Raw genomic sequence first — 27,808 nt, 5'->3', positions numbered from 1 at the left:
TATGTAAAAAATATTAATAATTCAAAAAGGCTAAGTATAACTAAACCTCAATCTTACTACATTAATTTTTAACTCATTATACTAAGTAACAACTTAAAAGAGAACATCACACCAACCCTATTTATTATCACTTAGCTTAGACTATACCCTGTAATTGATCACTATGATTAATTCAAATCAACATGCATCTCCTACTCTATCTTTGTTTTTCATCCAATTTTGCTATTAAACATTCAAAATAATTATACCCATTTGTTGAGGAAGCTACTGTATTTGTGTGGATGTGAGCATGGAAGTTGGGCAATCCTCTTCACCAATAATTAAGAACTTGCAATGTAAGGTCTGTCTCTATTCTATATTGGTGTATCTTATGAATTATTAGGACAATAATTGCAAAGGTATTCAAATAATTTAACTAATAAAACAATAATATATATATATATATATATATATATATATATATATTACAACTTATTTAATAGATTAATGAAACAAATAGTGTGGTTTATTTTCCAAAGGTGCAATGGATATATTTATTAAAATTTTAACATGAGAAATTAGAAAAGTCGGTAACTTCTTTGTAGGTCATAGGTCTAACTCTAATTTTAAATAATATTATAGAGAAATTATTTGATGATTTGATGGGTTGACTCAATTCGATTGATGACTTGAGAGTACGATTAGCTTAAAGGAGCAGTCCGTGACACTCAATATCATTATTCATAACACAACAATTAGCTTAACCAAATGATAATAATAATAATAAAAGAGCACAAGAAACACATTTTGCTGCCATGTTCTGAATGTTGGGTAGAAAATTACATTTAAGCCTTTTGGGTGGGCTCTGGGAACCTCTTTATCTCCTTTCTAAAGAGATAGAGAGAGAGAGAGTGTGTGTGTCGGATATCGTTTGCGTGTGTCAGGTCTTCCGTTACAGCTCTGGTCATCAATCACTGTAACCAAGAGAGAAATAGCTCTAGAGAGAGAGAGAGAGAGGAGAGAGAGAGAGAGAGAGAGAGAGGGAGGGAGGTGTCTTTTGTTCCATCTTTAATGGTTACTGTGTATGTTTCTTTAGTTCGTGGTTCGGGGATGGGATCGAGCATAAACTCACCCAGATCCATAAATCTTTTTAATTGCTCGGCTATACCACGGGAATAATAAAGGGATTGGTATTTCTTCTCTCTCTCCCTCTCTCCTTGTTCTAGTAATCGCTTCCCCACGGATTAAGGTGGCGCTCTGTCTCATCTCATCTTCTCTGGAGAATAGCGGATTAATCGATTCGCCATTTGGGGATTGGGAAAGGTGGCTCCTTTTGTTGGGTTCTGATTAGTCGAAGGTTTACAGGTTGGTAGTTTCTTATCCATCTTTTGTCTTTTTTTTCCTCTTATACACAGTCTTGGGTTGGTAAAATGATCAAATGTCGGATCTTTATTGTTGTACTTTGATCGATTTTTTTTATATTTATAATCTGGGTTTGGTGAGTTATGGGCGTGCTAGTTTCTTGTGAAATTGGTTAAAAGTTGGATCTTTTATTCGTTTTTGGATGTGCTCTTAGCTTTTACAATTGTTATTCCTTTCTCTTTCTCTAATCCGATTCAGATATCTAAATCCTACCTTTGTTTTGCAGCAGTGATTGGGATATTCCCAGTCCTGTGCAAATTTCTTAGTTGTTTGGCAATAGTCATAGGTTCTCTTCACTTCCATACCCTCTGTTAGTTTTGTTAGTCTTTATCAAATTTCATATGATTTTGTGGTGGGCGTATCTATTTTATTTTCTGGAGATGATGTAATCGAGGTTACTATCAAGGCGAACTCTCTACTTTGGTTCCAAAAGAAAGAGTTATTTAACCAATTAAAGCAAGAGTTATATGGGATTCCAGGGAAGTCCTGAACTTTGGAACTTTTGCGTGTGACCTTACTTTTGAAGCTTATCATGATAAACTTTATTCTTCTTTTAATTGTATAGGTTCAGATTGAAGTTGTTTCTTTAAGAAATGGGCATTTGTAAATTTTAATGGATCACGGAATCCTTTTTTTTTTGGGTGCTTGCTATCTAATGTTCTTTAAAGTATCAAACATATAAACTTTATGATTATTATAATAGGTAAAGGGTGTGGTTAAGTATTTCAGTAGAATGCAGAAGGTTTTCTTCTAATTAACCAGGACAGATCAATTTCTAAATATTGTGTTGTAGGGAAACATTTCTGTAGATGAAGTCAACACTGTAGTGTTTATTCCTGAAACCCCATTAGATCTGCAACTTACTTTAAATTCACTGAGACTCCTACAATTGTACTTGTTCCCTTTACGAAGCTGAAACTAATTGTGTATATAAAGCTACTTCCATCCTATTGATGATGGGTTCAATGTAGATATTTAGTTGCTTCTATTCTGCGATAACAGGCGTAATCCCTTCGATTTCAGAGATCATCTATTAGTTTGCTGGATTAATTCTTCCCCTTCTTAATTGAGCAATGATGTCATTTCTGACCTTAATATAATTCCATTTTGTATTAGTTTTCTTTATCTTTCAAAAGCATTGTTTCTGCCTAGCTAATTATATGCTAAGATATTTATAGTGTTGATCCATTTATCAGAAATTGCACTTGTTTAATCGTATGAAGACCCTGAATTTTCCTTTCCTTTGTTGAATTTTTCTCCGAGACTCCAAAAACTTTTGGGTAGGTTGTTGTTATTTGCTGTTGTTATTGTTATTTCTGTCCCTCTAAATTGATTAAGTATCTGGATCATCCTCAAAGCTCTCAATGATAAGTCTTATCTTGATTTGTTGGACAATTGGATTATTCCTATAAAAGTTTCTTTAGAAATTACAATTCCAATTGGCAGTGCATTATACACTCAAAATAGGCATCTTGCTCCGTTATATCCAAGTTGCCAAATGATAACCAGAAACTACTCGACTTAATAAATGAAATAGCATCTGCGACTTCTGTATTGATTCTCAATTATCTGCTGATATCATTTTGAAATCCTCCCCCCATTTGTACAGAGTAATGCACTCTAGAAGTGGCACAAATGGCTTCACTGGTACCTGGCGTCCTTCTCAAGCTTCTGCAGCACATGAACACAGATGTTAAGGTCGCCGGTGAGCACCGTTCATCTCTTCTTCAGGTTGTCAGCATTGTTCCTGCTCTTGCTGGTAGTGATCTCTTTGCCAACCAAGGATACTACCTTAAGGTGTCTGACTCCTCCCACGCCACATATGTCTCTCTACCTGATGAGCATAATGACCTTATCCTTAGTGACAAGATCCAACTGGGACAGTTCATTCATGTAGACCGATTTGAGGCAGCCACACCTGTGCCCATACTTAAGGGAGTTAGGCCAGTCCCCGGCCGTCATCCCTGTGTTGGTAACCCTGAGGATCTTGTAGCTGCCAGTTCCTTGGGTTTTCTCAATACTAAGAAGTCAAAGCTGTCCAATGGCTCAAAAAATGATCATGGTCCATCATCAAAGAAAGAGAAGAGCAATGTGGATAAACCAAATGGATCTATGAAAACCAACTCAATTGAAAAGAAAAAAACATTACTTTGCAGGTCAAATTCTTTTACATCAAAACAAACATCAGTTGGAAAAACAGACAAGGAGATTGTCGGAAGATCAAATTCAATCAACTCAAGGTTTCCGTCATCCCCAACTAGTGTTTACTCTTTGCCAGCATCATTTGAGAGGTTCTCCAATGAGATGAATCAGCAAGCTGGAGTGAAAGGTTTAAAGAAGCAAGCATCTTCAAAGGCGAATTTGTTGGAGAAGGCGGCATCTGTTTTGAAGGTCGCTACAGCTGGGAGGAAGTCAACTACTGGAAACCTGGTAGGAAATTTGGTGCCAGGCATTGAATTAGGACCCAAAGCCTTAAGAAAAAGCTGGGAGGGGAATATGGATATAAAAGGAAGGGGTAATTCTAATGCAAAGTCAGCCAAAGTTCAAAAACATTCAGAGACTAGGAGTTCTTCTGTAAGTTGATTAAGTTTCTTGATTATTTCACATTAGATAGTGTAGTTTGAATTACTCTTCTTGTCTATGCTATTGATTTTGTCAAGCTAGGAAAGTAGTTAAGTTTTTGGGCCTATCAGAATTTTATGAAGTGTTATTGTTTTCAATCATAGAATTAGAAAGAACTGTATTAATATCTGGGGTTTGTGCTAGACTGCTAGTTTAATTTTTGACCTTCTTCTGTTGAATCGTATCAGACAAGAAAATGAATAATGATATCTGATTCCAGATGTTTTGTTTATAATATCTTTTGAATTGCATTTTAGATCAGCACAGATTTTTGTTTTCCTACTAAGGCAATAGAAAAGCAAAAAGCATGTTTTTGTTTCCTCGTTATTGCAGAAAATGCCCAAGATTTACCAAGAAAAGCAACATTATTTTTGTCCCTCCGTACACCTTTTCCTCTGAGATTATAGGATTCCACTTTAGGAACTATAACTTAATGTTCTAAAAGGTAGTCGCTGAATGTGCACGGTCAATGAATATGCAATAGGTAGATGCATATGAATCCATTTCATATTCACATACACAAACACACACACCAAAACTTACGAGTTATGAAATCCTAGTTAATACAAAATATTAAAATGAAATACATGACATGGATTTTCATGTATAGATGATGAGATATTATTTATGAAGAGATTTTAGTCGCGAAAATGAACCATAATCTCAAAGAAGTATACATGGGCTTAATGGAGGTCCATTCTACAGTGGCTGCATATGCAGATGCAGACTACATATTATAACAATGTCAAGAGGCTAATTTTGAGATTTTTGAAAACTATAGACATAATCTTTTTGATTAAATTTGCTAGGATGTAGTCTTCCTACATTATTCCATTTTTTGAATTGTAGTCCTGAAGAGATGAAAGAACTTACCATCATCTTTGCTCTCTTTCATGGTTAATTTTGACTTGAACTGGTATTTCAGGACATTGAACTTGGTCTTTGATTGTTTAACCTAGCAGGCTTCTCAAGGAAAGCCACCAACAGATGAGAAGTTGTCACATAAGGAGAATAACAAGGTTCAAAGCCATTTAAAGAAAAGCACTGCAAATGCATCTTCAGATGATTCTGATAAATCTATGAAAAGACAGTCTCCTATTGTAAGGAAGACCTCTGATGCTGCAAACAATCCAAATTTCGCTAACCTAGTTAAGATTGTTCCTTCTAGCAAAAGATTGACGGATGCTAGCATATCATGGGCAGCCCTTCCATCGTCTCTGACAAAGTTAGGAAAGGTATGATTAGTACAACTATGTTATATGGACCAGTAAGGGTTTTCAAGGACCATGAGACAATCGTCTTGGCAAGACACCTTTGGCTCTCCATGCTTTCTGTTTATTTGCTATAATTAGCATTCGCTTACTGTATAATAATCCTGTATATTTGCATCAAAGCCATTGTTAGAATATGAGGAAGAAGAGCGTTCCAGCAACTTGTTCTGATGTTTCTAATGTTTATACTGTTAGGAGCTACTAAAATACAGGGATGCAGCGCAGGCGGCTGCCATTGAAGCCATTCAAGAAGCTTCTGCTGCAGAGAGCTTGATCCGATGTCTAAGGTACATCTTGTTGCAATCTAATTTTTTGTACCTTTTCACCTAGGAACTGATATACATGCTCTTAGGCAGAGCTGCTTATTTCTTCAATTGCACCAAGTATTAAAGAAAAGTAGTTCCTTAGTGGTTACCCATATAATAACAACTCAAATCTGAGTTTTTCTCCAAACTAGCCCTCTCAATTATTTTCTTTTACACATCTAGTACCGTTTAAAACTTAAATATAAAATTATATGAGTTGAATAATTGCTGACTGGATAGCGATTTCTCTATATAAATTGTTTTCTGGTTCAACGACTTTCAAATAAATTGCTGATTGAAATTCTTTTTTCCCATACTTATACTATCTTTTTAGCTGTTTTAAAATTTGTCAACAAATTTTCAATTTACCTAATCTTGTATTTAAGTTTCAAGATAAATTCTAAACTCACTTAAATGTGTCTCCTTGTCAGTCATTCTCTCTTGCCTTCTCTCCTTACCCATCTAGCCTGCTACTGTTGATTGGAGTGACAACTCGTACAGCATATATACTATGAGTGATGTTTAGCATTTTCTGTTTACGTACTAAGACAATTACATTTTAAGGTTGCTGGACAACATCAATTGACAGTGATTAAGCTCTAGTTGGTCGATAAGTTGTACACAGTACAAACTATTTGTCTATTCTGCTAGTGACTTTTGACGGACTAACAGAAGTTTATTAGCGATGCTTGTGATGTTTTGGAATATATCATAGATTATGTCATCTGTTCCTGTTGAAGCATATAGAAAAGACACTACCAGAGGCAGGGTAGGGATTGACCATCAACAAGAAGGTTCATTTCTCGTTTTGGCTATCAAATTAAAACCAAAAGTTGAACTGTTTATTTTCCCTTCTTTTGCTCTTTTAAACACTGGAACATATAGAGATTGTTCCCTTGTTGATCTGTACTTAGATGATGAATATTAAACCATTTTATAGCCTCATTTTTCCTCTTGATAACATCAATTAATGCTGCAAAATTTGCTGGTATTGGGTTATTATTCTCTGGTGGTTTAATGGTCACAGCTCCATTTTAGAGTTTGAATAATAAGTATTCTCAGCAGTCATTCTTGGGAAAGTTAAAGAGTCACAATCGAGTTGAAACTATGTGAATAAAGAGTTTTAGAGTCATTATATCATACCTTACTTTGAGCTTGCTTGATGATTGAAACATGTTGCTTTAGCTTTAGGTCACCTCTGGGTGACATACAACTTGAGTAGAAATGCAATCAATGTCTTATTTCTCTTTCTTTTTATTCTATTTTTTTAATTTATTTTTTTATTTTCATGCTTTCATTTTGTTTTAGATAGTGTAAAGAAGTAGATTCTAGCGATTACTGGGAAACATATTAACTAGAAATTATTAGGAAAATACTATTAATTTTTGCTAATTCCCTTTTCCTTTTTTAGGTTGCATATTTTATTATTTAACTAAGTGTTTATATTTGGTGACAGTACCTACGCGGAGGTAAGCTGCACCGCGGAGGAGGATAACCCGCAGCCTGCCGTGGAACAATTCCTCGCCCTCCACACCTCCCTTTCCCACGCCTCCCTCGTCACCGACTCGCTCGCCAAAATGGCGGCCAAGTCGGCGGTAACCTCACCGGAAGCATCCCAATGCGGCGGTGAACCGATCCCAGATGAAGCCATCAAAATCTCCGGCGATCGCCGCCGGCGTGCAGGCGCGTGGGTCGCGGCAGCACTCTCGACCGATCTCTCGGCATTTTCCCTCTACTCGTCCAAGTCTTCTCCTCCCTCCACCACCTTAGTCATCGACGACCCCTCGAAGGCGAGGTCGACTTCCAAGTCGGCGGTGGCGCCGTCGCCATCGCAAGCTAGGTCGCGAGCGGCTCCTTCCTCGCCGGCACCGGCGAGGGGGAAGGGAAGGGGGTCCGCAGCAGCGTCCGCTGCTGCTCCATCGCCGGCACCGGAGTGGGAGAGAGGGGCAGGGGTCGAGGAGGGGTCGGAGCTGGCGAGGGTTTTGGGCGAGGATGCGAGGCGGTGGTTCCTAGGTTTCGTCGAGCGGTTCCTCGACGCTGACGTGGCGGCCTCTGAGCCGTCGGATCAGGATCGGGTGGCTGGAATGCTGTCGCAGCTGAAGAGGGTAAATGACTGGCTCGAGGGGATCGGCCCGCAAGGGGAAGGAGAAGAGGCGGCTGAGGACGGCGAAGGCGCCGCCGCCGCCGCCGCCGCCGCCGTGCCGCCAGAGACGATCGAGCGGCTGAGGAAGAAGATATACGAGTATCTACTGGCGCACGTGGATTCCGCCGCCGTCGCCCTCGGCGGCGGAGGGGCGCCGCCACCTGCGGCCGCGACAGGTAGCGGGGAGAGAAAGGGAAAGAAGGGATGACGTGTCGGGATGGCAGCGGCCAAGTACGCTGCGATAATGTTTGGTGGTAGGCGTTCCATCCCTCTATTCTAGTGCTTGGAAGAATTAGGGGGATTTGGGGAAGCAAACCATCATCCAATTAACCTCATCAAAGTTTGGTTGTCGATAGCTAACAGATTGGATTTGGGGGTGATGATTGTTGATCACTTGAGAGAGAAAGAAGTTTTAACTACTTTTGACAACAGAATGAAAGGCTTAATTACTAAGCATATTTTCCTTTTTGTTTACATTTGCTTCCCTATGTGATTGATACTTGTGAACTGTATTCCAAAAGGATAATACATTAACTTTGTTATCATCTTGTTTTTCCTTCCTTTGTTACTTGTTCATGTACTGCGGTGATTTTGGCAGCTAATTTTGTTTTTATAGGATTAGACTGACTGATTTGAATGTAAACAGAGGAAGGATAATCCTTGATTCAATCCTTGTTATCTAAAGCTAATCAACTAAATTCATCGTATGCCAATTTATTTTAATTATGATGAATGATGAATATTTTCCATTTGCAAGAGGCAATCATCGGGCAAGCAATATTTATTCACGATTTGGCCCACTTTTTTATTTATTTTCTTAACTCATTAGGTTAAGTGAACGAGAAATATAGATAGTCATGAGCTATTGCGAGTTACTACTTAGACAAATCAAGGAACTCAGACATATATGGAGAAGATTATTTACGTAGAAAAAGTCCTTTCAAACAAATGTAAAATATCATGTATGTTTCTCATAGATCAAAACTAGTGCACTATTAAATATAGATACAGTATATGTTTATAACCTATCCCACCGCTCCATATTTTTAATGGTTGATATTGTTTTTGTTCACTAGGTCCCATCGAGAACTGCTCTAAAAAAAAAATACTTAAGAGAAAGAAATATAGTTTACTTTATGATGAGATTTTAAGAAGAAATTCTAAATTCCTCCTTAATCTTCTCTATTTTTCTTCTTCTCTCTTGCTTCAACTTTCTTTCATTTAGCCTATGACCACGACTACTAGTGTATTAATATAGTAAGTGTCGACCAATACAGCCATCCTTAAGAGAAAGTAAAGTACATACCTATTTAAATAATCTTCATCAAGTAGCATACTTAATAGATGTTTAAAAAACTCTAAAATAGAATGAGATGGCTCTCATATTCAAGTTCAGTATTGATATCCGACTTTGTATGTATCCATATGGAATGGTATATGAGGATATGTATATGAGTTAAATAATAATATTCACAAATCATTAAATTTATAATATTATAAAAATAACAATGCAAAAGACTTTTTTTATACTTTTATATCTAATTTAGTTTGACCATAATTTTATTTATTATCATAGATTTCAGTAATTATATCACAAGTTCTTATACATTTAAAAACTAAATACAAATATATCTGATATGCAATCTATTATCTATATTTATACTTAGTTGATACGATAATTAAGTTCACTATCCATTCACTGTTCTATATCAGAAGAAAATTTTAGATTCTGATACAATTTACCACTGTTTTTATCTGTATCCAATATGTTTTCACCTCTATTCATAATTAACCAAAGACTCAAGAGTGCATCCACTTGAGACTTCTCTCACCCATAACTAGGTGTATGTGATACATTAATATTTACATCAATATATAAAATAATTGATATGTAGTAGATCACCATTTCTTCTATAGCAAGTTTATTATAACATAGTTTGTTTATTAAAAAAAATGGCTCGCTCTAAAAAACAAATGTTAAATTAGAGAACTAGACATTTTTCTATTAGGATGTTCAAATTTGTGAACATAGAATAAGTATGAATTGTACTCATATTGGATTGTAACCTAAGAGGATTTATGCTCACCGGGGAGCATTGAAATAGCGGAGATTTATATTTAACACCGTGCCTTTTCACCTATTTGTCATTCACACATTATAGTTTTAATAAAAATTATTTACAAATCCAGCCATCTATTTTACTAAAATATGTGTCAGAAAATATTTTAGATTAGACTAACATTAACATTATTTGAACAAATTAGAATACTCCACCCACTGCAATATCAAAAATGCCCCTTACCTTCTTCTTTTTTCTAGGGCACAATGAATTTCTTCTTCTCTAACCTCAAATCTCTGAGGGGGGGGGGTTTAAGCTATTTTGGGTATGTTTAGCATGGATTTCGGTTAGCAATTTAGTATAGTAAAAGTCAACCTACACATTTAGTTAAATTTAGTTAACAGAATTAATATCAAGATGCTTTATGTACATATTTGTTAAAATAGAGTGCTTGATTTATAACTATTGAAAATATAGGTTGTAAACCACAGATAGGTGAAAGCTACATTGCTAAAATACAAATTTTCCTAGAAATAAAGATCATATTTTCCTAGTTTTATCTATATATTTTTGACTAAATTTTGTTCAATAGTAGTCAAAATTCTTTGACCCAAGGAGTTATATAGGTGCAGCATTCCTTCTTGGACTAATATTTCAGTCAAATTATTTTTTAATCTCTTTCTCTATCTGTACTAAAAAAAAAACAATCTTACATGGATATAAGACTTAGAACTGTACCAAAGATAGATATTAGACCAAAAGAATTACTAATTTCTTCTATTCAAGTTGTGATCATCTTTGACAAGCTTGAAGAAATTGACTTTTTGGCCTTTGACCATTTATTGCAGCTTTATTAAGCCAGCTGTATTATGATCTAATGAGGAAATTAAACAGATAGAAATGATCATTTTCCTTTCTCTTTCGAATTACTTTACTGCAAGATATCTACAAAATGAGGCATAGGATGGTTGCAAATTATGTACTTAAAACACATTTAGCTTATTTCTAAGATCCACTAAACTATAATCAAGTAAACTTTTCCTTTCATACCCTAACCTTATGTTACAAATGGACCCAAAATAGTTTTTTTTCCCGTCATTTAAGCCCAATACATTTGAAACAAATGACTCGACAGTCGAGAGATATAGACGAAGGGAATTGTGACTCGACAGTCGAGGGAGATTAGAAGATAGGAGGTATCATCATCATACTCTAATTAGGGTTTCCTCCACATATATATAGATGCTCACCATATGGACTCATCAACTAAATTAAACAACTCTAACAAATCCTAATAAATCAATAACTAAGTTAAAACCCTAACAAACAAACTAAACTTGTCTTCCTTATTTTCTCGGATTAACCCTTCGTTTTGTCATAGATTTCGAATCTAGAGAAGTCATGAATATCAAAGTTGTAGATCTAGAGGTTGGCGAATATGTGTAGAATATATTGCAAATATTTTCCTAAAATTACGCAAAGCTGAATTTAGCTAATTAAATAAAATTCTAATATACTAAGGCTCTAACTAAACCAAATAACCAAATAAGATAATTAGACTCAATCCATTAAGCCTGATCTTCCTTTAATGTAATCCGATCTGACCCGATTTACAAAAGTTAAAACATTAAGTATGGTAGTATTTCATTAGATATATCCCTAAGTCTCTTCCATTAATATTTTATTAAAAATTCAGATATAAAATAATCATATACCTCTTAGTGGTTAATAATTTATAGGGTCAAAATATAATTAATCCTAAAAATTAAGGCGTGAAATGAGATCATCAAAATAAAACATAAATAAACAGCGAGTTTTTAAACAAATTAGTCCAGTTCTAATTTATTTTTACTCAAATAGACTATTTCTTAAACATATTATCAAATAGGGTGAACTGCTTAGCGTTTTTAAAAATGCCGATTAATTTAGCATTTTTATTAAGCTACAGTGTCCATATATTTCTTTTCCTTGGGTCTAAATCAAATCCAACCACATATCGGTCTATGGCGGTTTAAACTTAGCGATGTCGTGGTATTAAGTCAATGGCTATCATTTATTGACGAAGAAATGAAACCAGACGAAGGTTGACCTATGCCTATCATTCATTCGTCGCTCACAACTCTTATTATTTATTTAAGAAAAAGACCTCTAAAATTTTGCATATTAGACCCTACATTATTTATTTATTATCTTAATAAAAACTGGCAGGAGTAATAAATAGCTGGCTCTCAGATCCTTTTTTTCATCAATAAAAAAGAGAGCTTATTTTGTTCACATTATCTAAATTTAGAGAAATTTGAGGACCTTTTCTAATTTTAAAGAACTGCCTTCTTTTAGCCGTCCACATCCAGTTTCCTATATAGGCCAGGCACCTTTTACTGACAAAATGGCCAGTGTTTTCTCCCTTTTTTTTGGCTTTTGACCAAAATACCCCTCTCCTAATTTAAAAATTAGAGTTATCAGTAAAATACTAAATTTATCGGTGTTTTACTTTTAGATGAGTCTGGCATTTTAGTGCTTCGTAGTAAACCGGCATCGGTGTTTTTCTAACTAAAGAAGATAAAAATAACGTGGTTCTAACTCATAGGTTTTTTCCGATCTTCGTAACGTTATATTTTATGACTGAAATGGATAACTGAACACAAAGCAGTAATGCTCTAAATCTTTTTTCTTTATACTTTTATCTATATATTTCTTGTTTGAGATCCGATTAAGCTTTAATTAATTCACTACACTTTTTTTTATCATCTTTATATAATATATCATATGTTTAAAATATACTATTTGTTACGGAGTTATAATTTTCTAAAGTAAGTAATTCAATGTCTTCAATAAAATATTAAGTAATTTAATGCTTTTCATAATAAAATATTTAATTGTGTGATGTTTTAAATGGAATAGATAGTAAAAAAATATATTAACTAGACATTACTAGCAACCTATTCGAATGCAAGATCGCCTTCATTTGAATGACCAAAAGTATGCCTATATATTTTTAAACGACTTCCAAAGTGCATTCGAATGCCCATCGAACATCATAACTTATTTGCTTTAAATTAAAAAATCTTTAAACTAAATGTTATCGTTACATGTATATATATATATATATATATATATATGCTCATTATATAGATAAAATTATTTAAAATATTTTATACATATTTGCCAATTTTAAAAACTACGAGATAAAATCACTTTTCCCTTTAGTAAAATGCTAAACTATTCACTATTTTTATTTGAACAAAAATACTGATAAGATCATCATTTTACTTAGAAGATAAGATACTGAGTTCATCTAAAATTAAAATCAACATTACTAACTGCTATAGAAAAATAGACTAATTTGGGTATTAAATTTGGGATGCGGTTCATTTCGGTAAATAAAGTTTGAATGATTCTCTATTTCGATAAAAACTCAATTCTTTTATAAACAGTTTTTACTTTTTTTTTTTTAATTTTCTTAATAAAATCCTAATTTAAAAATAAATAAAAAAAACCAAGAAGCACAATCAAAAATCCACGAGATATGATTTGATCATTTAGGCCGATTTAGATATCTGGGATAAGATCATTTATTCGAGATAAACCCTTTTATATTTGAAAAAAAGAAGCTAAACAAGAATATCTTTATATTTAATTGAATATCTTTATAGATTTCTATTAGGTAAATACTTCAGTACCCCTCTAATTATAATCTTAATAATGGCTATAATACCTTGTTTTTATATCCGGCCGTGATTTCTTTCTATTGATTTTAAAACCACATTACGTACAAAAATTTAATTACGTGTGTTTAATATTTAGATTTTACTAAAATTTATTTTTCTTAGATATTATTGTGATAGATAGGATTATGAGTTAATTATAAAATATATTATTTGATACTAAATAATTTAAATTTAATTTTTTAAAGATAAATTTAAATTTAAATATGATTCACTATCTCTATCTGTTATTAAGTTTAATAAGGGATTGAGATAGAAGAGCTCTTATTTTAATGCAAATTTTCCATTATTTCACCTGTGAGAGGGTAAATCCGTCAATTCCGAGAAATAATTGTGTTACTTAGTCCAGCTCCACCTCCTCCTTCTTCTTCTTCTTCTTCTTCTTCCTTAACCTTTTTCTTTCATCTCCCTTTTGCCCCACATGCCAAACGCGTATGCTGTCCAAGGCTGGGTCCTCCATGGCTTACTTCGCTTGCTCCTCCTCTAGGGTTTGCTCTCCTCCATATCTCTCTGCATGCTTATCTCCTTACAATTGAGTCTCTAATTCTTCTTTATTGCCTTCTCGTCTAGATTAATCCGTAGCTCTACGCATCTCCATCTCTTTCACTGAAAGAGATCGTTGCTTTTTGATTCTCTTGTATCAGTTTTTTTCCTTTATTTGGGTTGAATGCGTCGGAATGGATGTAATTGGTGGTGGGATCTGATTCCTTTTGTGGATTTGGAACTTTGGGCTCTGATTCGTTGTTTGGGACGTTTTTTATGGAATTCACAGCAGAATCTGTGTTCCCCTCTTTTCTTACTTGTGGTGACCTGGAATATCATGATCAGATGTATTTGTTTTTATTTTATTTTTCCTTTGTACTCATCTGGTTTTGTGAAATTTTGTACTAGAGAGGTGATGCTGGGATTTCTGGGGACGAAATAAAATGACAAGAAGGTAGAATTGGGCTATGCATGGTTTTGAGACTGCTAGGGAAGGTTGTAAGTGTGATGGAAGAAAACTTTTAGAGGATGATGGGAAGACTGGGAATCTTATGGGGTCTTAAAGATTTAAGATGGGGAAAGAAGTATAATTTTTAAGAGTTTGACCTAGGACTATGAAATTCGTGGTGGATCTTAGGCAATATAAAGACCTGAATATTCATACAGTGACTTTAGATAAGTTTTTGTGGAATTCAGTATGATTCGACAGTGACACCTCTGTCCTGATTACCATCTTCACAATGTTAAAGTGTAACGGATTTCATATCTAGTTAGAATTCTGGCAATGTAAAAATAATTTCTAACCTTGTAATTTCATAATCAAAGATTCAAACATCATGGTAGCAACTATGATATGAAATTGACAACTTGACTGACTTAGCCACAAAAGTTGATTTTCAAAGTTAACCTTATGTGAATGTAATTTAAGGAAAATTTCATCCATAATGAAAATTTTTAAAAGAATACATTGACCATTATTTTTTGTCCTTCCTTTGGTTTGGATATAGATCATGGTTTAAGAAATAATAAGATACTACTCTATGATAATTTTCTTAGGCTTCTTTCTATCTCATCCAATTATCATTTGGTTCTGTTGGTCAAGCTTCAAGTCACTAACTCACTATCCATGCTTGACTCTTATTATTGAGGATTATAATTAATTAAGTCCTAGTATAATGTTCCTCTTACCTTGAGATGAGTTCTGATGCATCATCTCATTGTTCTTTTCTTTCATACATTCACTAATGCATGGATAGGTTTACGATGAAGCCCTCAACAAGTAACTGTGAAAAGCATCCAAATGCACAAGGTCTTGCAAACCTTGCTTTTGGAGAACTGATTTGGACTCTGCGCGTTAGACATCTATAGATTCTTATGACTTGATGTTTCTGAATGTAGTCAGTTCATTGGGACATGCTGTTTAAGAAGATTTCAAATAGTTTAGATGTTCCCAATGTTTCATTGATTAAGAGCTGCTGAAACAGGCTTCTTTAAATGTTCTAGTCATGTATAATGTTTGGTGCTCATGAAATAGGAAAGAGGAAACTGGTGTACATTTGTGAAACTTAGAAAACCTGTCTAGTTTTCTGAAATTAATTTTTCTGTCCATGCATAAGTTTTTCCTTAATTATCAATACCAAGGGAAATTAGTTGATGTTTGTCAAAGAACTACTTGAATACTAGAAATGTTGAAGTTAGTTACTAATTTTTCAGAGACTTCATTAATTTGCCTTCTTAATAATGTAGCTTATTGGACCCTAGGTAGATGATGATAACAGTTAATCCTTTTCTCCATTTGTTAGGTAAGTTGATTTCACTGATAGTGCTTTTGTCCAGCAGATATGTATATCCGCTTCTCTGTTTCCTACGTTATAGTTTCTCAAGTCAATTTCTACAGTATGAATTATTGTGTGGTTATTAAATCTGTATCTCCGTCCATTGTGTCATATGTATCTCCACAGTCCATTCTTTGCAATATCTCTGAGCATAAGATGTTGATAGATATATTTTGGAAACCATGATGGGTTGAATTTATCTTCTATTTAAACAATGATAAGACTTCTGTTTTCAGGTGCGAGGGACACCATCTATGTGGCCAAACATGAGAAAGCAATGGTTTGGAAAACACTTGTTATACAGTGTGGGAACCCTATTACTTACTCCTATAAGAACTGTAAATGGAGTGATTCATTTATTTGGTGCTGGTCGGTCTTTGTGCAACATTACTAGTGTGGCATCCTCATTGCAAATTGAACTGGTGATAATAACTACATTGCCCATTCTTTTCTGTTTATTTTGATTTTCCATCTATATATTAAGAATGAGTTGTCCATTTCCCTGCATTTGGTTGGCATATAACTCAGTTTACTGATATTAGTTCATGGTTGACATGCACCTGTATTGTATGTGTAGCTTCTCCTATGTGCTTAGTTTCTTATTTGTACATATCTCACCTACTGGGACATGCAAAAGGAAGAAAAAAAAAACCCTACACCTCCATTTCTATTGAGATCTCTATTATATAATGCATTTAATACAGTTAGCTAGCATCCTTGATTTCCATTTAAATCTTTTTCCTAGCCATATATTTAGATGAAGACAAAATTTGAAATCAGAAGTCTAGTCTTTTTGGAGAAAAGCCCATTAATTCTGGTTGTTGGCTTGCTGATGCTTCTCTGATCTGCTTTATATAATTTGAAAATCAGGGGGTTGCAGCCCGCTATTTTACCTTGTTGTCATTTTTTTGTATTGTTTGCACCAAAGTTCCCCAACAGTCCCATCCACAAATGTCTCATAACAAAGAAATTTTTAGGCTACATGGATGGAGTATGGATAGGACATAGGAAGGATACTTTGAACTCTGCTCTCTCAATCAGATCCCCCTAAATCTCCTCGTTTCCCATCTGCTCCATGTAGGGGTGAAAACGGATCGGATACGGCTCGGATAGTGCTCAATCCATATCCGGATCCATATTTTTTATCCGGATACGGATTCGGATACGGATATTTGACGGATAGCAAAAATTAAAACCATATCCTAAGAAAACGGATACGGATAATTTTCGAATACGGATCGGATAGTTTTCGAATACGGATCGGATAGTTTCGGATACGGATCGAATAGTGTTCGGATAAATTTTCGGATCTTAAACAAATACGTATCAAATTTTAAACAAATTAATAAAGTATTGAGTGCAGGTTGTATAAAATAAACCATCCACATATGTCAACCGATTGCCATACAAGAAAAGACCAATTAAGGTTTTCTATTTGAGATAGCAGAGAAATATGCATAATTTGTGCTTATATTAATCTATCAGTAACTCTAGATTCTCCCAGCAATGATATTAACAATAGAAGATATTGCCCTTCATTGCATTGCCGATGAGTGCTATTTGACTTCATTATGGTGCGAATTTAGGTAGGATTGTAGAGTCCTGCAAGCATCCAGATATCCCTAATATTTTTGGGCATCTTCTTCCTTTTATCATGGCCAATATACTCCCAATCCTGCCAAAGGTTAAAAATGTCTATGAATGCATTAATATACCTGACCAATGGAGTGGAGGGAGGGTCGACGGCGGTGGAGGAGAGAGGACCCGTGGAGGGAGGGTCGGTAGCGGTGGAGGAGGAAGACCCGTGGAGGGAGGCCGATGGAGGAGAGCTGAGGTTGACGAGGGAGGGCCGGTGGAGGAGAGCCGAGTTCGATGAGGGAGGGCTGGAGGAGGGAGGCGGTGAAAACAGGTGAGAGCGATGTGGATTTTTGTCCTTAGATGGAGGCGGCGCCGCGGCTAGCAGTGAGGATGTGAGGGCGATGGAGATTTGGGGGAGATGGTGAGTAGATGGAGGCAGTGATGGCGGTGAGGGTGGTGGGCTAATTTTAGATGGAGGCGACGGGATCGAGGACCCGTGGAGTGAGGCCGGTGGAGGAGAGCCGAGGTCGACGAGGGAGGGCCGGTGGAGGAGAGCCAAGGTCGACGAGGAAGGGCCGGAGGAGGGAGGCGGTGGAAATGGGTGAGCCGGTGAGGCCGTGAGGGCTAGCAGTGAGGGCGGCGTCGCGGGTAGCAGTGAGGTCGATGGAGATTTGGGGGAGTCGGGGAGATGGTGAGTAGATGAGAGATACAGGTAGGGTTTAGTAACTTTAGTTAAGTATTTATTAAGCGGGTAAACGGATATCCGTTATTCGAATCCGTATCCGATAAAATCAACTAAACCCGTATCCGTATCCGGATCCGGATTTTTTTCTAAAAGGCTATCCATATCCGGATCCGGATCCGGATATTTTTGGAAATAGCTATCCGTATCCGTATCCGTATCCGAATCCGGATCGGATAGGATTTTCCTATCCGTATTCGATCCGATCCGGATCGGATAGCGGGTCGGGTCGGACTTAATCCGACCCGTTTTCACCCCTAGCTCCATGTGAATTTGCATGTGCTCAACACAATTCTACTCAATAAAGAGGAACTGTTGTCACTTATAGTCAGTGAAATGCGCCTGATTTTGATTCGGTCTAGTTTCCAAGCTTCAGTTGACCAAGCCACCTCATTAATATGTAGAAATCTATTATCTATCTACCTTGTGATTATCCATCTTTCTCTTTCTGTCACAGCAAGCTCTAATCACATGCTCTCCAGAGTGGCAGAAATTTTTCTTTTAGGAGGGATTGCTACTATCCTGATCTTATATATGATACACCAAAAGATCTGCAGAAGAAAAAGAATTTTCACTCTTATCCTTTTATCATCTTGTGTCTTGAGAATGCTGATTTTTCTTCTTTTTGCTTCTGGAAGTCCAGGATGCATGAATCTGCTCTTATGTTTTTCAATAAATTTTTTAGGTTTCTCTTCCTTCTGGAATCCTGTTTTCTCCATCAGTTCTAACAATATCTCTGTTCTGTTTCTCCTTTTCCCTCAAGGTGCCATGCCTCCAAGATAATTATGCATATCTTCTACATGATGTTGATACGGGCACAGTTGGAGTGGTAGACCCTTCTGAAGCTTTACCTATTATAAATGCACTGCAACGAAAAAATCAGAATTTGACATATATCCTAAACACGCATCATCATTATGATCATACTGGTGGCAACATGGAGCTAAAAGCAAGATATGGTGCAAAGGTATGGTAATTGTCCTTTTACTTCCCTTTTTCTTATATACAGTAGACAAAGTGATGATGATTTTTTACCTCCACCGAATCATCCTTTCTGTTTAAAGTGTCGCTTATGTCAATTTAGCAGAGAATGGTTACTTGAAAGCATATATTTGAATTCTTAAATGTTGGTCAAAATTTTATGTTTTATTGATAACTCTTGAAAGATAGATGGTTACTATTACTAAATGGCACATGAGTAATGGATTAAGTTGTAGATTTTATATTTTACTAACTATTGAGAACATATTTCATTTGAAGTTTCTAAATATTGTTTATTATATTTAAGAACATACATATAACTGTATAAGATCTTCTATAGAGATAAGTGTATCTTACAAAAAAAACCATGAATTATAAGTTTGAACAGCGAGCATATGAGATATGAATTTTCTCTGCCTGTTGACCATGTTATTTTTGTATCTTCTGCTAACAAAAGAACAGATGCAATGGTGATATATATGACTTAGTGAAAGCACCATGGAATTGGTTATATACTGTAGTCCTATATGTTTAACCAATATGATTGTGCTAAGATCTGACCATTTATGGCCTAGGTAAAAAATAAGTCAGTGGAGGTACACAACCCAACAAATATCATACTTCCACATCTTTATTTGCTTAATCTTTTTCTGCTTTGAGATCTCAAGCTTTGAACTTATAAAAGGAAAAAACTCGCTGATCTTGGAGAAAAAGAACAGTGATGTTATTAGTAGTCACATTGTTTTGATTGGTTTTAGTTTCTTACCTATTTTGATATTTTCCTTCTAAATGCTGAATATAGGTCATTGGTTCTCGCAAGGATAAGGACAGAATTCCTGGCATTGATATAGCTCTTGATGATGGAGAAACGTGGATGTTTGCAGGCCATCAGGTGCTTGTAATGGAAACTCCTGGGCATACTCAAGGTCAAACACTAAGAACATCAAGAGTTAAAAGGATTTACAACTTGTCATCTGGATTACTTGCTATAGTTTCCATATAAACAACCATTGTAGTTATATTTAGATTTGCATTCTTGAACTTAATGGAGATTGCAAAGGTTCTAGACTCTATATCTGATGTCAAAGAAGGTTTAGGTCTTTTGAAGGATCTGGGAAATTTTTAGCATGATTTTCAGAACTTTTTGTTTTTGTTGGATGTTATAATTTTCTAGGTATCCTATTTGTAGTTTGTCATTTTAGAAACTTGTCTCTACAAATGTGAATTTCCTGGTATTTCATGTGAAACTGGAAACTAGCAAATCTTTTGGAAATGCCACAAACTCGAATGGAAAAAATAAAAAAAAAACCTAGAATTTGCATTTTTCTTGGATTAGGGTTTTAATTATGGCATTATGCACAGAATTAGAAATTGGGCTCGATTTGTTGGAATCATAGTAGAAAAAGGTTGTGGTGGCCAAAATGACTGCCCGGGTGGTGGCACCATCACAAATTTGATCTTCCTTGCTAAGCTATTTGCTTTGGTCATCTGGAATGGCATCCAATGTCATGGCTAACAGTGTACCACTATACTAAGCCAAATCAACTTTAGTGCTTAGACTTTTATCTATCAGCATAAGAGCTAAGAACAATACTCTTAAAGTTTCTTTTATAGGTAGGTTTTGCTTCTTTTATGTCTTTTCGAGTGATTATTTGCTGATGTTCATTTTATAAGTTGAAACAGATTGAGATTTCTGGTGTATGCTATTCCATATTAATCTGGAACTTGTATTCCTTGATGTTACCATCAGTTATAAGTTTTGATTGTCCACTTCTTGAACCTTGTAGTAAAACTTTCACAACTATTATGATTTATGTATAAAATGCATATTTTCTAACTCTGCCTGTCTCAGGGCACTGCCTTCTGCTGAGCACTGTAATCTCTTTAGTTGAATTCAGAACAATTGAAATCATTTTACTTTTGATTTGGTTCCATTGAATGTTATTTTGGGTTTGAATTGCATGCTCCATGCCGGTTCCTTATCACCTTCTTAAAGGGGAGCATTTTTATATTCTGTGTAATTTTAGCCAGCCTGTGTGGGCCCCATGTCGAACCTGTGGCAAAACAGCATATGTTATTTGACAGAGGGTGTGCCATCTCTTTTTTGATGGCTTACCAGCACTCTCGATGACAATGTCATTGTTGTTCCCCCTGATTCTATCGACACTTCTTAGTAGCGTTAAATTGCCTTTTGAATTGGATTCAGAATAGATGATCTATCATAGATCATATATCCTTCTATTTTTTTTTTTGCCTATAGATATATATTACCAATTTTTAGATTGACATTTCCAGTTCTGCACTTGAGGCGTTTGGACTTTTGCAAATAATTCACTTGAATCTCTAAAGTGAAACATGAGTAACCTTATTCTGAATTGCAAAGATCATTTGGAGGCTCTGTGTGGTTTCAATGCAGTGATTAATGAATTCATCATTTGGTTCATTCCTTTTTTCTTTTTTATTTTGAATCGCTAGTTGCTGATCCAACAGGCTGATTGATCAAATTGTTAATAAGGTGCTTTCTCAGCAATTTTTTAATGCTTGTTGCATAACCAGCTGCACATGAATCCATTTACTTTTAGGTATAGTATATTACAAGTTTACAGCCACAAGATTGTCAACAATTTAGGATGATTCTTACATAACTTTACATGCGTCTGTCCATAAATATTTGCACTATTGCTTGTTCATCCAAGTCATACAATTACTTCACTGAGTGCCTAGGATTGAAGACAGCTTTTTGTTTCATCTTTAAGAGATCATATTTTACCTCCAATAAAGATCTTTTGTTTTTTTTTATGTGGCTTAGGAGCTGTTAACAGTTTGTATTGTCAAAGCTTGATAGTTATGATGATTACTACCATCATCATTAATTACATTTGTATTCTAGACCCAATTATTTGTACTTTTAATGATGGGTTTGTCATTTTATATTAATCTACCCTGTTCACATGATAGGGGCATTTATACTCTTTAAAATTTTCCTAATATACAAATATCAGCCAGAAATTTACTTGAACACTTCATTGATAGTTCCTGTGTAAGATGCAAGAAAGAAAGTCGCAGATGATTTGTAATTATATAGGGCAATTATAACAAGAATGTTCATAGTTTGTACATTATCTTCCTACAACCAATTTCTCTAATACTTATTTGTGTAACTACAAACAGGTCATGTGAGCTATCATTTTCCTGGATGTGGAGCAGTATTTACAGGGGACACCTTGTTTAGCTTGTCGTGCGGCAAACTTTTTGAAGGAAACGCGGAGCAGGTTCTTTTCATATCCGTTTGGTGTTATATTTTGTTAGAAGTATCCATGTGCTCCAATAGTATTGAATATCTTTGTCTGCCTACAAACTAATATATCTCTGTTCTCCAAAGATTCGATAGCAAAGAATTGAAATTCTGAAACAAGAATTGCTTTATCAACACGGAAACAAAATGTAGCCGACTTTATTGATTCCTAGTTTCTATAAATTTTCTAACAAATAGAGAAAGGTCAAACATTCGATATTTTGTGTCACGATCCGAAATCGGAATCATGATCGGCCATGTACCTCAATACACTTGAGATATACAAAATCTTACTAATACTTTTTAAGTACATAATAACAAGAATAAATACAAGAAATGAATTTGAGTTATATAATTTAATCTAATCGTAATGAAAATAATTAATATCATCATTATTGTGTCTCTAAACAAATTGAATTAATAAATAGTCTAAAACATAAGACCAAAGGAACGGAAAGGTAAATGAGTAGATTCTACGTGGAGATAGGGTCTTGGTGCATCTCACTTAGTGGCTACACTGATTATTACTTGAATTAGAAAATAAAAAATTCATAAGCCAACAATTATAGCTCACTTGAAAGCCAAATAAATCTAAAATTTATAGCGTTAAATAAAATCCAAATTCAGCATTTAAAATGATAATTTTACTAAGCATGTTCTTAAAGTAACAATAATAACAACAATAATAATAATAGAAAGTCATAACTTGTAACATACTTAGTTTCAACATACTGAAATTTTTCTCAATAATAATAATGTCATTTGTCTCAATTGGGTCTATACTCTGTGCTATGTCCTGTGGATTCACATCAACTAGAAGCCACCTCGAGATGACGCTCAAGTTTTTTCCTTATAGTTGATTCGGTTAGGGTCATCAGAAGATATCAACATATGAGAAATGCACCATGTCTCTTCCACTAACTATTGAGAGAGATTAGAGTCATCTTAAGAAGTCTTTTAATCTATCCTAGAACTGTTCCCTTACCCTGCCAGAGTTACCTAAGAAAGTTACTACGGTGATCTAAAATAAGATTTTCCCCTGGACTTCTAGATAGACTTGAGTCACCACGGAAAGTCACATGCGATTTATGTCGGGATTGTTATTTAAGTCATACCAAATACTAGTCATATTTTTTCGATTAAATTTTGCAATTTGCATGAAGTATAGGGATGCACTAAATTTTATATTTTGTGCACAGAATTATAAAAATTTAAATTACACATAGAAAATATAATAAATAATTTGCATAGGCAAAAATACGTAGTCAAATAAAAGGCACGAGATGCAATATAAATAAATATGTAAGTGAATCCACTCACCTAAGTCTAGGTAAAACAGTTGGAATCTCTAAGCTCTAGTCCACGTGTTAAAAATCATCACTTTTAATAATAAGTAACAAAAAACATTTAAATTAAATGATATTAAGATATCTAAAATTTAAAAATTAAAAGAAAAAAATTACCCATTTGGGCCAAAACAAGCGAACTGCAGCCCACCCAACCACGCACTTAAATGGATTGGGCTAAAGGTCCAATCCAATTAAATTAACTGAATCAGGTTGAGTCCCTTGTATTCGAATCCAACCTGACTCGAATCCAATAACTTAAAGGAAGAAGACGAGACTCGGGTTGTTCGAGTCTGCCTTCTTTATCCTAAAGGGGGATTGATGAGAGAAAGAGAGAAAGAGAGAGATGTTGACGATCACTGTCGCTGGCAGTCCGCAGGCCATGCCTACATCTTACTCACAATCTCGACGACTTGAAAGAGGAGAGGAAGACCGGCTATTGCGACCGGCGGGGAGGTCTTCCATCCATGGCGGACAGCAACCAAAGGCATGAGGGCTCCAAAGATGAGCATTCACTGCATGAAGCCAACGACATGAAGCTTCCAATGATGGAGCGGCAGCGACTCGAAGTCGTCAGCCGGCGTAATTCGTCGACGAAACTGAAACCTCACAAATTAGGTATTTCTAATCCACTCTATTAAACTTAAGTTAAATTTACAAGGTGGGAGAGAGCTTACTGATGAGTCGCGTGGTGGTCTGCAATTGCTCCGACGATATAATCCCACGTCATAACCTCGACGATAAAGATGAAGGAGATGGAGATGAAAAGAGGGAAAAAAGGGGCTGTGGTCAATGAAAAGGAGAGGACTTAGGGTTTAATTTACTGAGAAAAATCCAAATCTAAAATAGATTTGGATTCGGCCGAAAAACTCGTGGCTGCTCTATCGCGTGCCGGTTAGGGAGAGAGTGAAGGGTGTGCACGTGCAGCGTGCATGCGCTCGAAGAGAGATTTTTTTTTTCTTTTCAATTTTTCGTTCTTACATTTTGGGCCCTATGGTCTTTTGGATGTGTTTAGCCACTTAAATAGATTTGATCCATTGTGTATCCCTAGTGTATGCATTCATGGGATGAGAAATCTGTTGTCCTGCCTGCAACTATATTCAACATTGGACAGTATTTAGTGATAACATATTCGGTCAAAGATGAACAATTGGCGCCTATCTGACAGTGCTAAAACTTTCACCCTCTTATTGAGTGGAGTAGTGGACCCCAATTGGCCATCGTATAGGCCCTTAATAACTAGTTTAACTTTACAATGTTGACGAGGGTAAATCTGTTACTGCTGCTCTGGCAGTGGTTGAATCACTTGGTAGAAAAAGCAGTTTAATCATTTTTAATTTAAAATTTCGATAGTAGCCGACAGGAGAATTATGATACACCACTATTTTGGACAGAATTTACCTCTTATCCAAGAGAGGGAAAACAGGAACTGGTTACCTAATGTTTGAGTTTCAAGATAAATCCAAAGTGTTCACAATATCAGGCTAAAAGGATGGTCATGAATGGTCTTTTGATGAGTTTGTCTGCGATGAACATTGCTTGGATCTGGAAAATGCCAACTGATGACCGAGTCTGAGAACATAATGACACGTGGAGCCTTGTTTAGATTCTATGGCAAATTGAGATTCCAAAAGAGAGGACAAGTTCTCAAATGAAGCCCTTTGGATTATTTTGTTTGACTTAAACTTATTTTTGTGACAAGGTTACACAACTTTCATCACCGAATGTCACCCACATTGCTGGACCTGTCATAGTTTGTTTCTTATTTACTTTCAGTTAGCAGGTGACCAATGTGGTAATCTTTTTCTGCTGCAGATGCTTGCTTCACTCAGAAAGATTATGTCTTTGCCAGAAGAGACAAAAATATACTGTGGGCATGAATATACACTGGTGCATATTTCTTCATTTTTGAGTTTGCCAAGACTTATGTAAAGTTTTGATGCTGCAATTGAAGTTGCAATTCCTCATTACAGAGTAATTCAAAGTTTGCCTTGTCGATAGAACCCAAAAATGAAGAGCTCCAAGAATATGCAGCACATGTAGGTCATCTTCGCAGTAAGAAACTGCCAACGGTATTTACCAGAACTCCAATCCCTTAAATTCTTGCCATCATGATAATTATATCAATTATCAAAAATATGCAAGCTTGTTCTATTTGTTGCATTGGTCAAAGACAAATTCTTTCTTTTGTTGCAGCAAGAGAACTTGAAAAACATTTAGCCGCATCCTTTTGACATGTTTAAACTCTGATCCATGATTTCTGCTGCTTATGTAGATTCCAACAACAGTAAAGATGGAAAAACAGTGTAATCCATTCTTGCGCACTTCCAGTCCAGAGATCCGGCAAACCTTGAGAATCTCAGCCGCTGCAAGTGACGCCCAAGCCCTGAGTGTCATCCGGCAAGCAAAGGATAAATTTTAGTTTCTTATATTTGCAATTTGCACAGGGTTGTAATATCCTAGGGGAGGTAAATCCATAAGATTTACATGATGTTATCATGTATGTAATATGCTATGAGAATCTGTTAGTGCTGTTAGTTTTTACATAGCAGGAGCTTGTCAGTTTGGGTCATTCCTTTGATTACCCTATTCTTTGCAGAACAAACAAATTGACTGCAATTTCTCATTATAATATTAAAGATATTACTCGTAAGTTTATTTCACGACTGGAACCACTCTACTATTTTCTTGTGAAAAGAGAACAAAAGGGATTCCCTTAAATGTGCTGAAAATATATTCTCTTGAAATAATGGAGAACAAAAAGGGTGTTCAGTTAGGCGTGGAGGAAGGCGAGGGGGATGTCGAGAGAGATGAGGTGGCACATTGGGCATGCTTCATCTTTAAATAGAAGTGTTGAACTATTTTAATATACGAGGAATCGTTTGTATATATATATATATATATATTAACTGTCAAATTATTCAACGATTTTTTATGACGTGACAGTTAACAGGGGAGTTTGATGAGTAGATTAGAACGGTGAATAGATTTCTAAGAAAAAATATCCATTTTAGTCAAAACCTCGCTTTTGGTCATGCTTTTACACAAAATATCAAATCCAGGTTGGTTGTTTTAGCCGAACTTAGGTTGACTAAAGTTTCTATTCTCTTGGTTGATTTCTAAAGTGTTTTTATAGATTAAGCTTGCAATGATTTTTTTATGAAAAATCTATAGCTAGAGTAATTCATTAACTTCCAAAAATATATCGAGGCAACCTTATATATAGAACAAAGGTGGAGATAGAATTACAATTTTTTGACACAAGTTTCACGCTTGATCTATATAGACATTACTATAAATGAAATAAAAGATCAAGCTAACGGTCATAAAAAAAGAAAGAGTGAAAGCATGCTTTTGATAGATTCACAAATCCAGTCTCAACTCTCAAGTCAGGTTGCAAATTTAGTTAAGCCAGCAAGCTGTGGAACTACCTTGTGAAACCCCAAAGGTAGGAAGATGGATAAATCACTAGCCTAATATAGATAGAAAATTAAAGAAAAACTTGCGTAATTTACCTATAGCAAGGGAAAAATAAATAAAGGAAAACTAAAATACCACAAAAGGCACTGTTTCTAAATCTGATCGGCACCCTGGTTAACCATCGGATCAAGACACCAGCAAATGGTTGTAATTATACACAGGAAAAGCGAAGAGGATGAGAGTAGCACCACAAAGACAAAAGGAAAACAAATTCTCCAAACAAAACTTAGCATAACAATAAGAGGAATGTGAAGTAATTTGAGCTTAAAACTCCAAAAAAAAAAAAAAAAACCTTGCTAGAATAAAGGTGTCGATGAAATGTCATAGGGTGACGATGGAGTGACAAGAGATGGTGCAGGATAGCAGAGCAAGACGAGATGGTAGTAAAATAGTGAGAGAAGGTGCAAGGGCAAGGCATTAGAGGACGAGAGAAGCAAATGTTGCAAAGTGGTGTGACATAGCAACTCGGACAAAAATGAGGAAGAAGGTCAAGTCCACTAGGGAGCATAAAGAGCTCACATTTAGGAGAGAAGGATAGAGA

General features: G+C 35.5%; 2 protein-coding genes across 3 annotated transcripts; both read left to right on the top strand.

Moving 5' to 3' along the window:
• Positions 1 to 856: 856 nt before the first annotated feature.
• Positions 857 to 8,289, top strand: LOC140768259 (uncharacterized). 2 transcript variants are annotated; one of them, XM_073108472.1, is made up of 5 exons: positions 857 to 1,344; positions 3,011 to 3,975; positions 4,983 to 5,258; positions 5,490 to 5,581; positions 7,056 to 8,289. In XM_073108472.1, exons 2-5 carry the CDS (start codon positions 3,037 to 3,039, stop codon positions 7,948 to 7,950), a joined length of 2,202 nt encoding a protein of 733 aa, XP_072964573.1. In that variant the 5' UTR covers positions 857 to 1,344; positions 3,011 to 3,036; the 3' UTR covers positions 7,951 to 8,289. The 2 variants fall into 2 exon arrangements, with proteins under 2 accessions (XP_072964573.1, XP_072964574.1); XM_073108473.1 differs by having other exon boundaries at positions 858 to 1,344; positions 4,986 to 5,258.
• Positions 8,290 to 13,883: 5,594 nt separating this feature from the next.
• On the top strand, positions 13,884 to 26,450 carry LOC140769202 (hydroxyacylglutathione hydrolase 2, mitochondrial-like). Its single transcript, XM_073109823.1, has 8 exons — positions 13,884 to 14,015; positions 16,082 to 16,267; positions 18,929 to 19,132; positions 19,949 to 20,072; positions 22,318 to 22,418; positions 25,603 to 25,677; positions 25,761 to 25,859; positions 26,063 to 26,450. The coding sequence occupies exons 1-8, from the start codon at positions 13,962 to 13,964 to the stop codon at positions 26,207 to 26,209; spliced, it is 990 nt and encodes a 329-aa protein (XP_072965924.1). The 5' UTR covers positions 13,884 to 13,961; the 3' UTR covers positions 26,210 to 26,450.
• The last annotated feature ends 1,358 nt before the right edge of the window (positions 26,451 to 27,808 follow it).

The sequence above is a fragment of the Typha angustifolia genome, chromosome 10, assembly GCF_048772165.1.
Source record: "Typha angustifolia cultivar Huaian chromosome 10, ASM4877216v1, whole genome shotgun sequence".
NCBI lineage: Eukaryota > Viridiplantae > Streptophyta > Magnoliopsida > Poales > Typhaceae > Typha > Typha angustifolia.
Note: the sequence above shows the minus strand (reverse complement) of the source record. Positions and strands in the feature narration are given on the sequence as shown.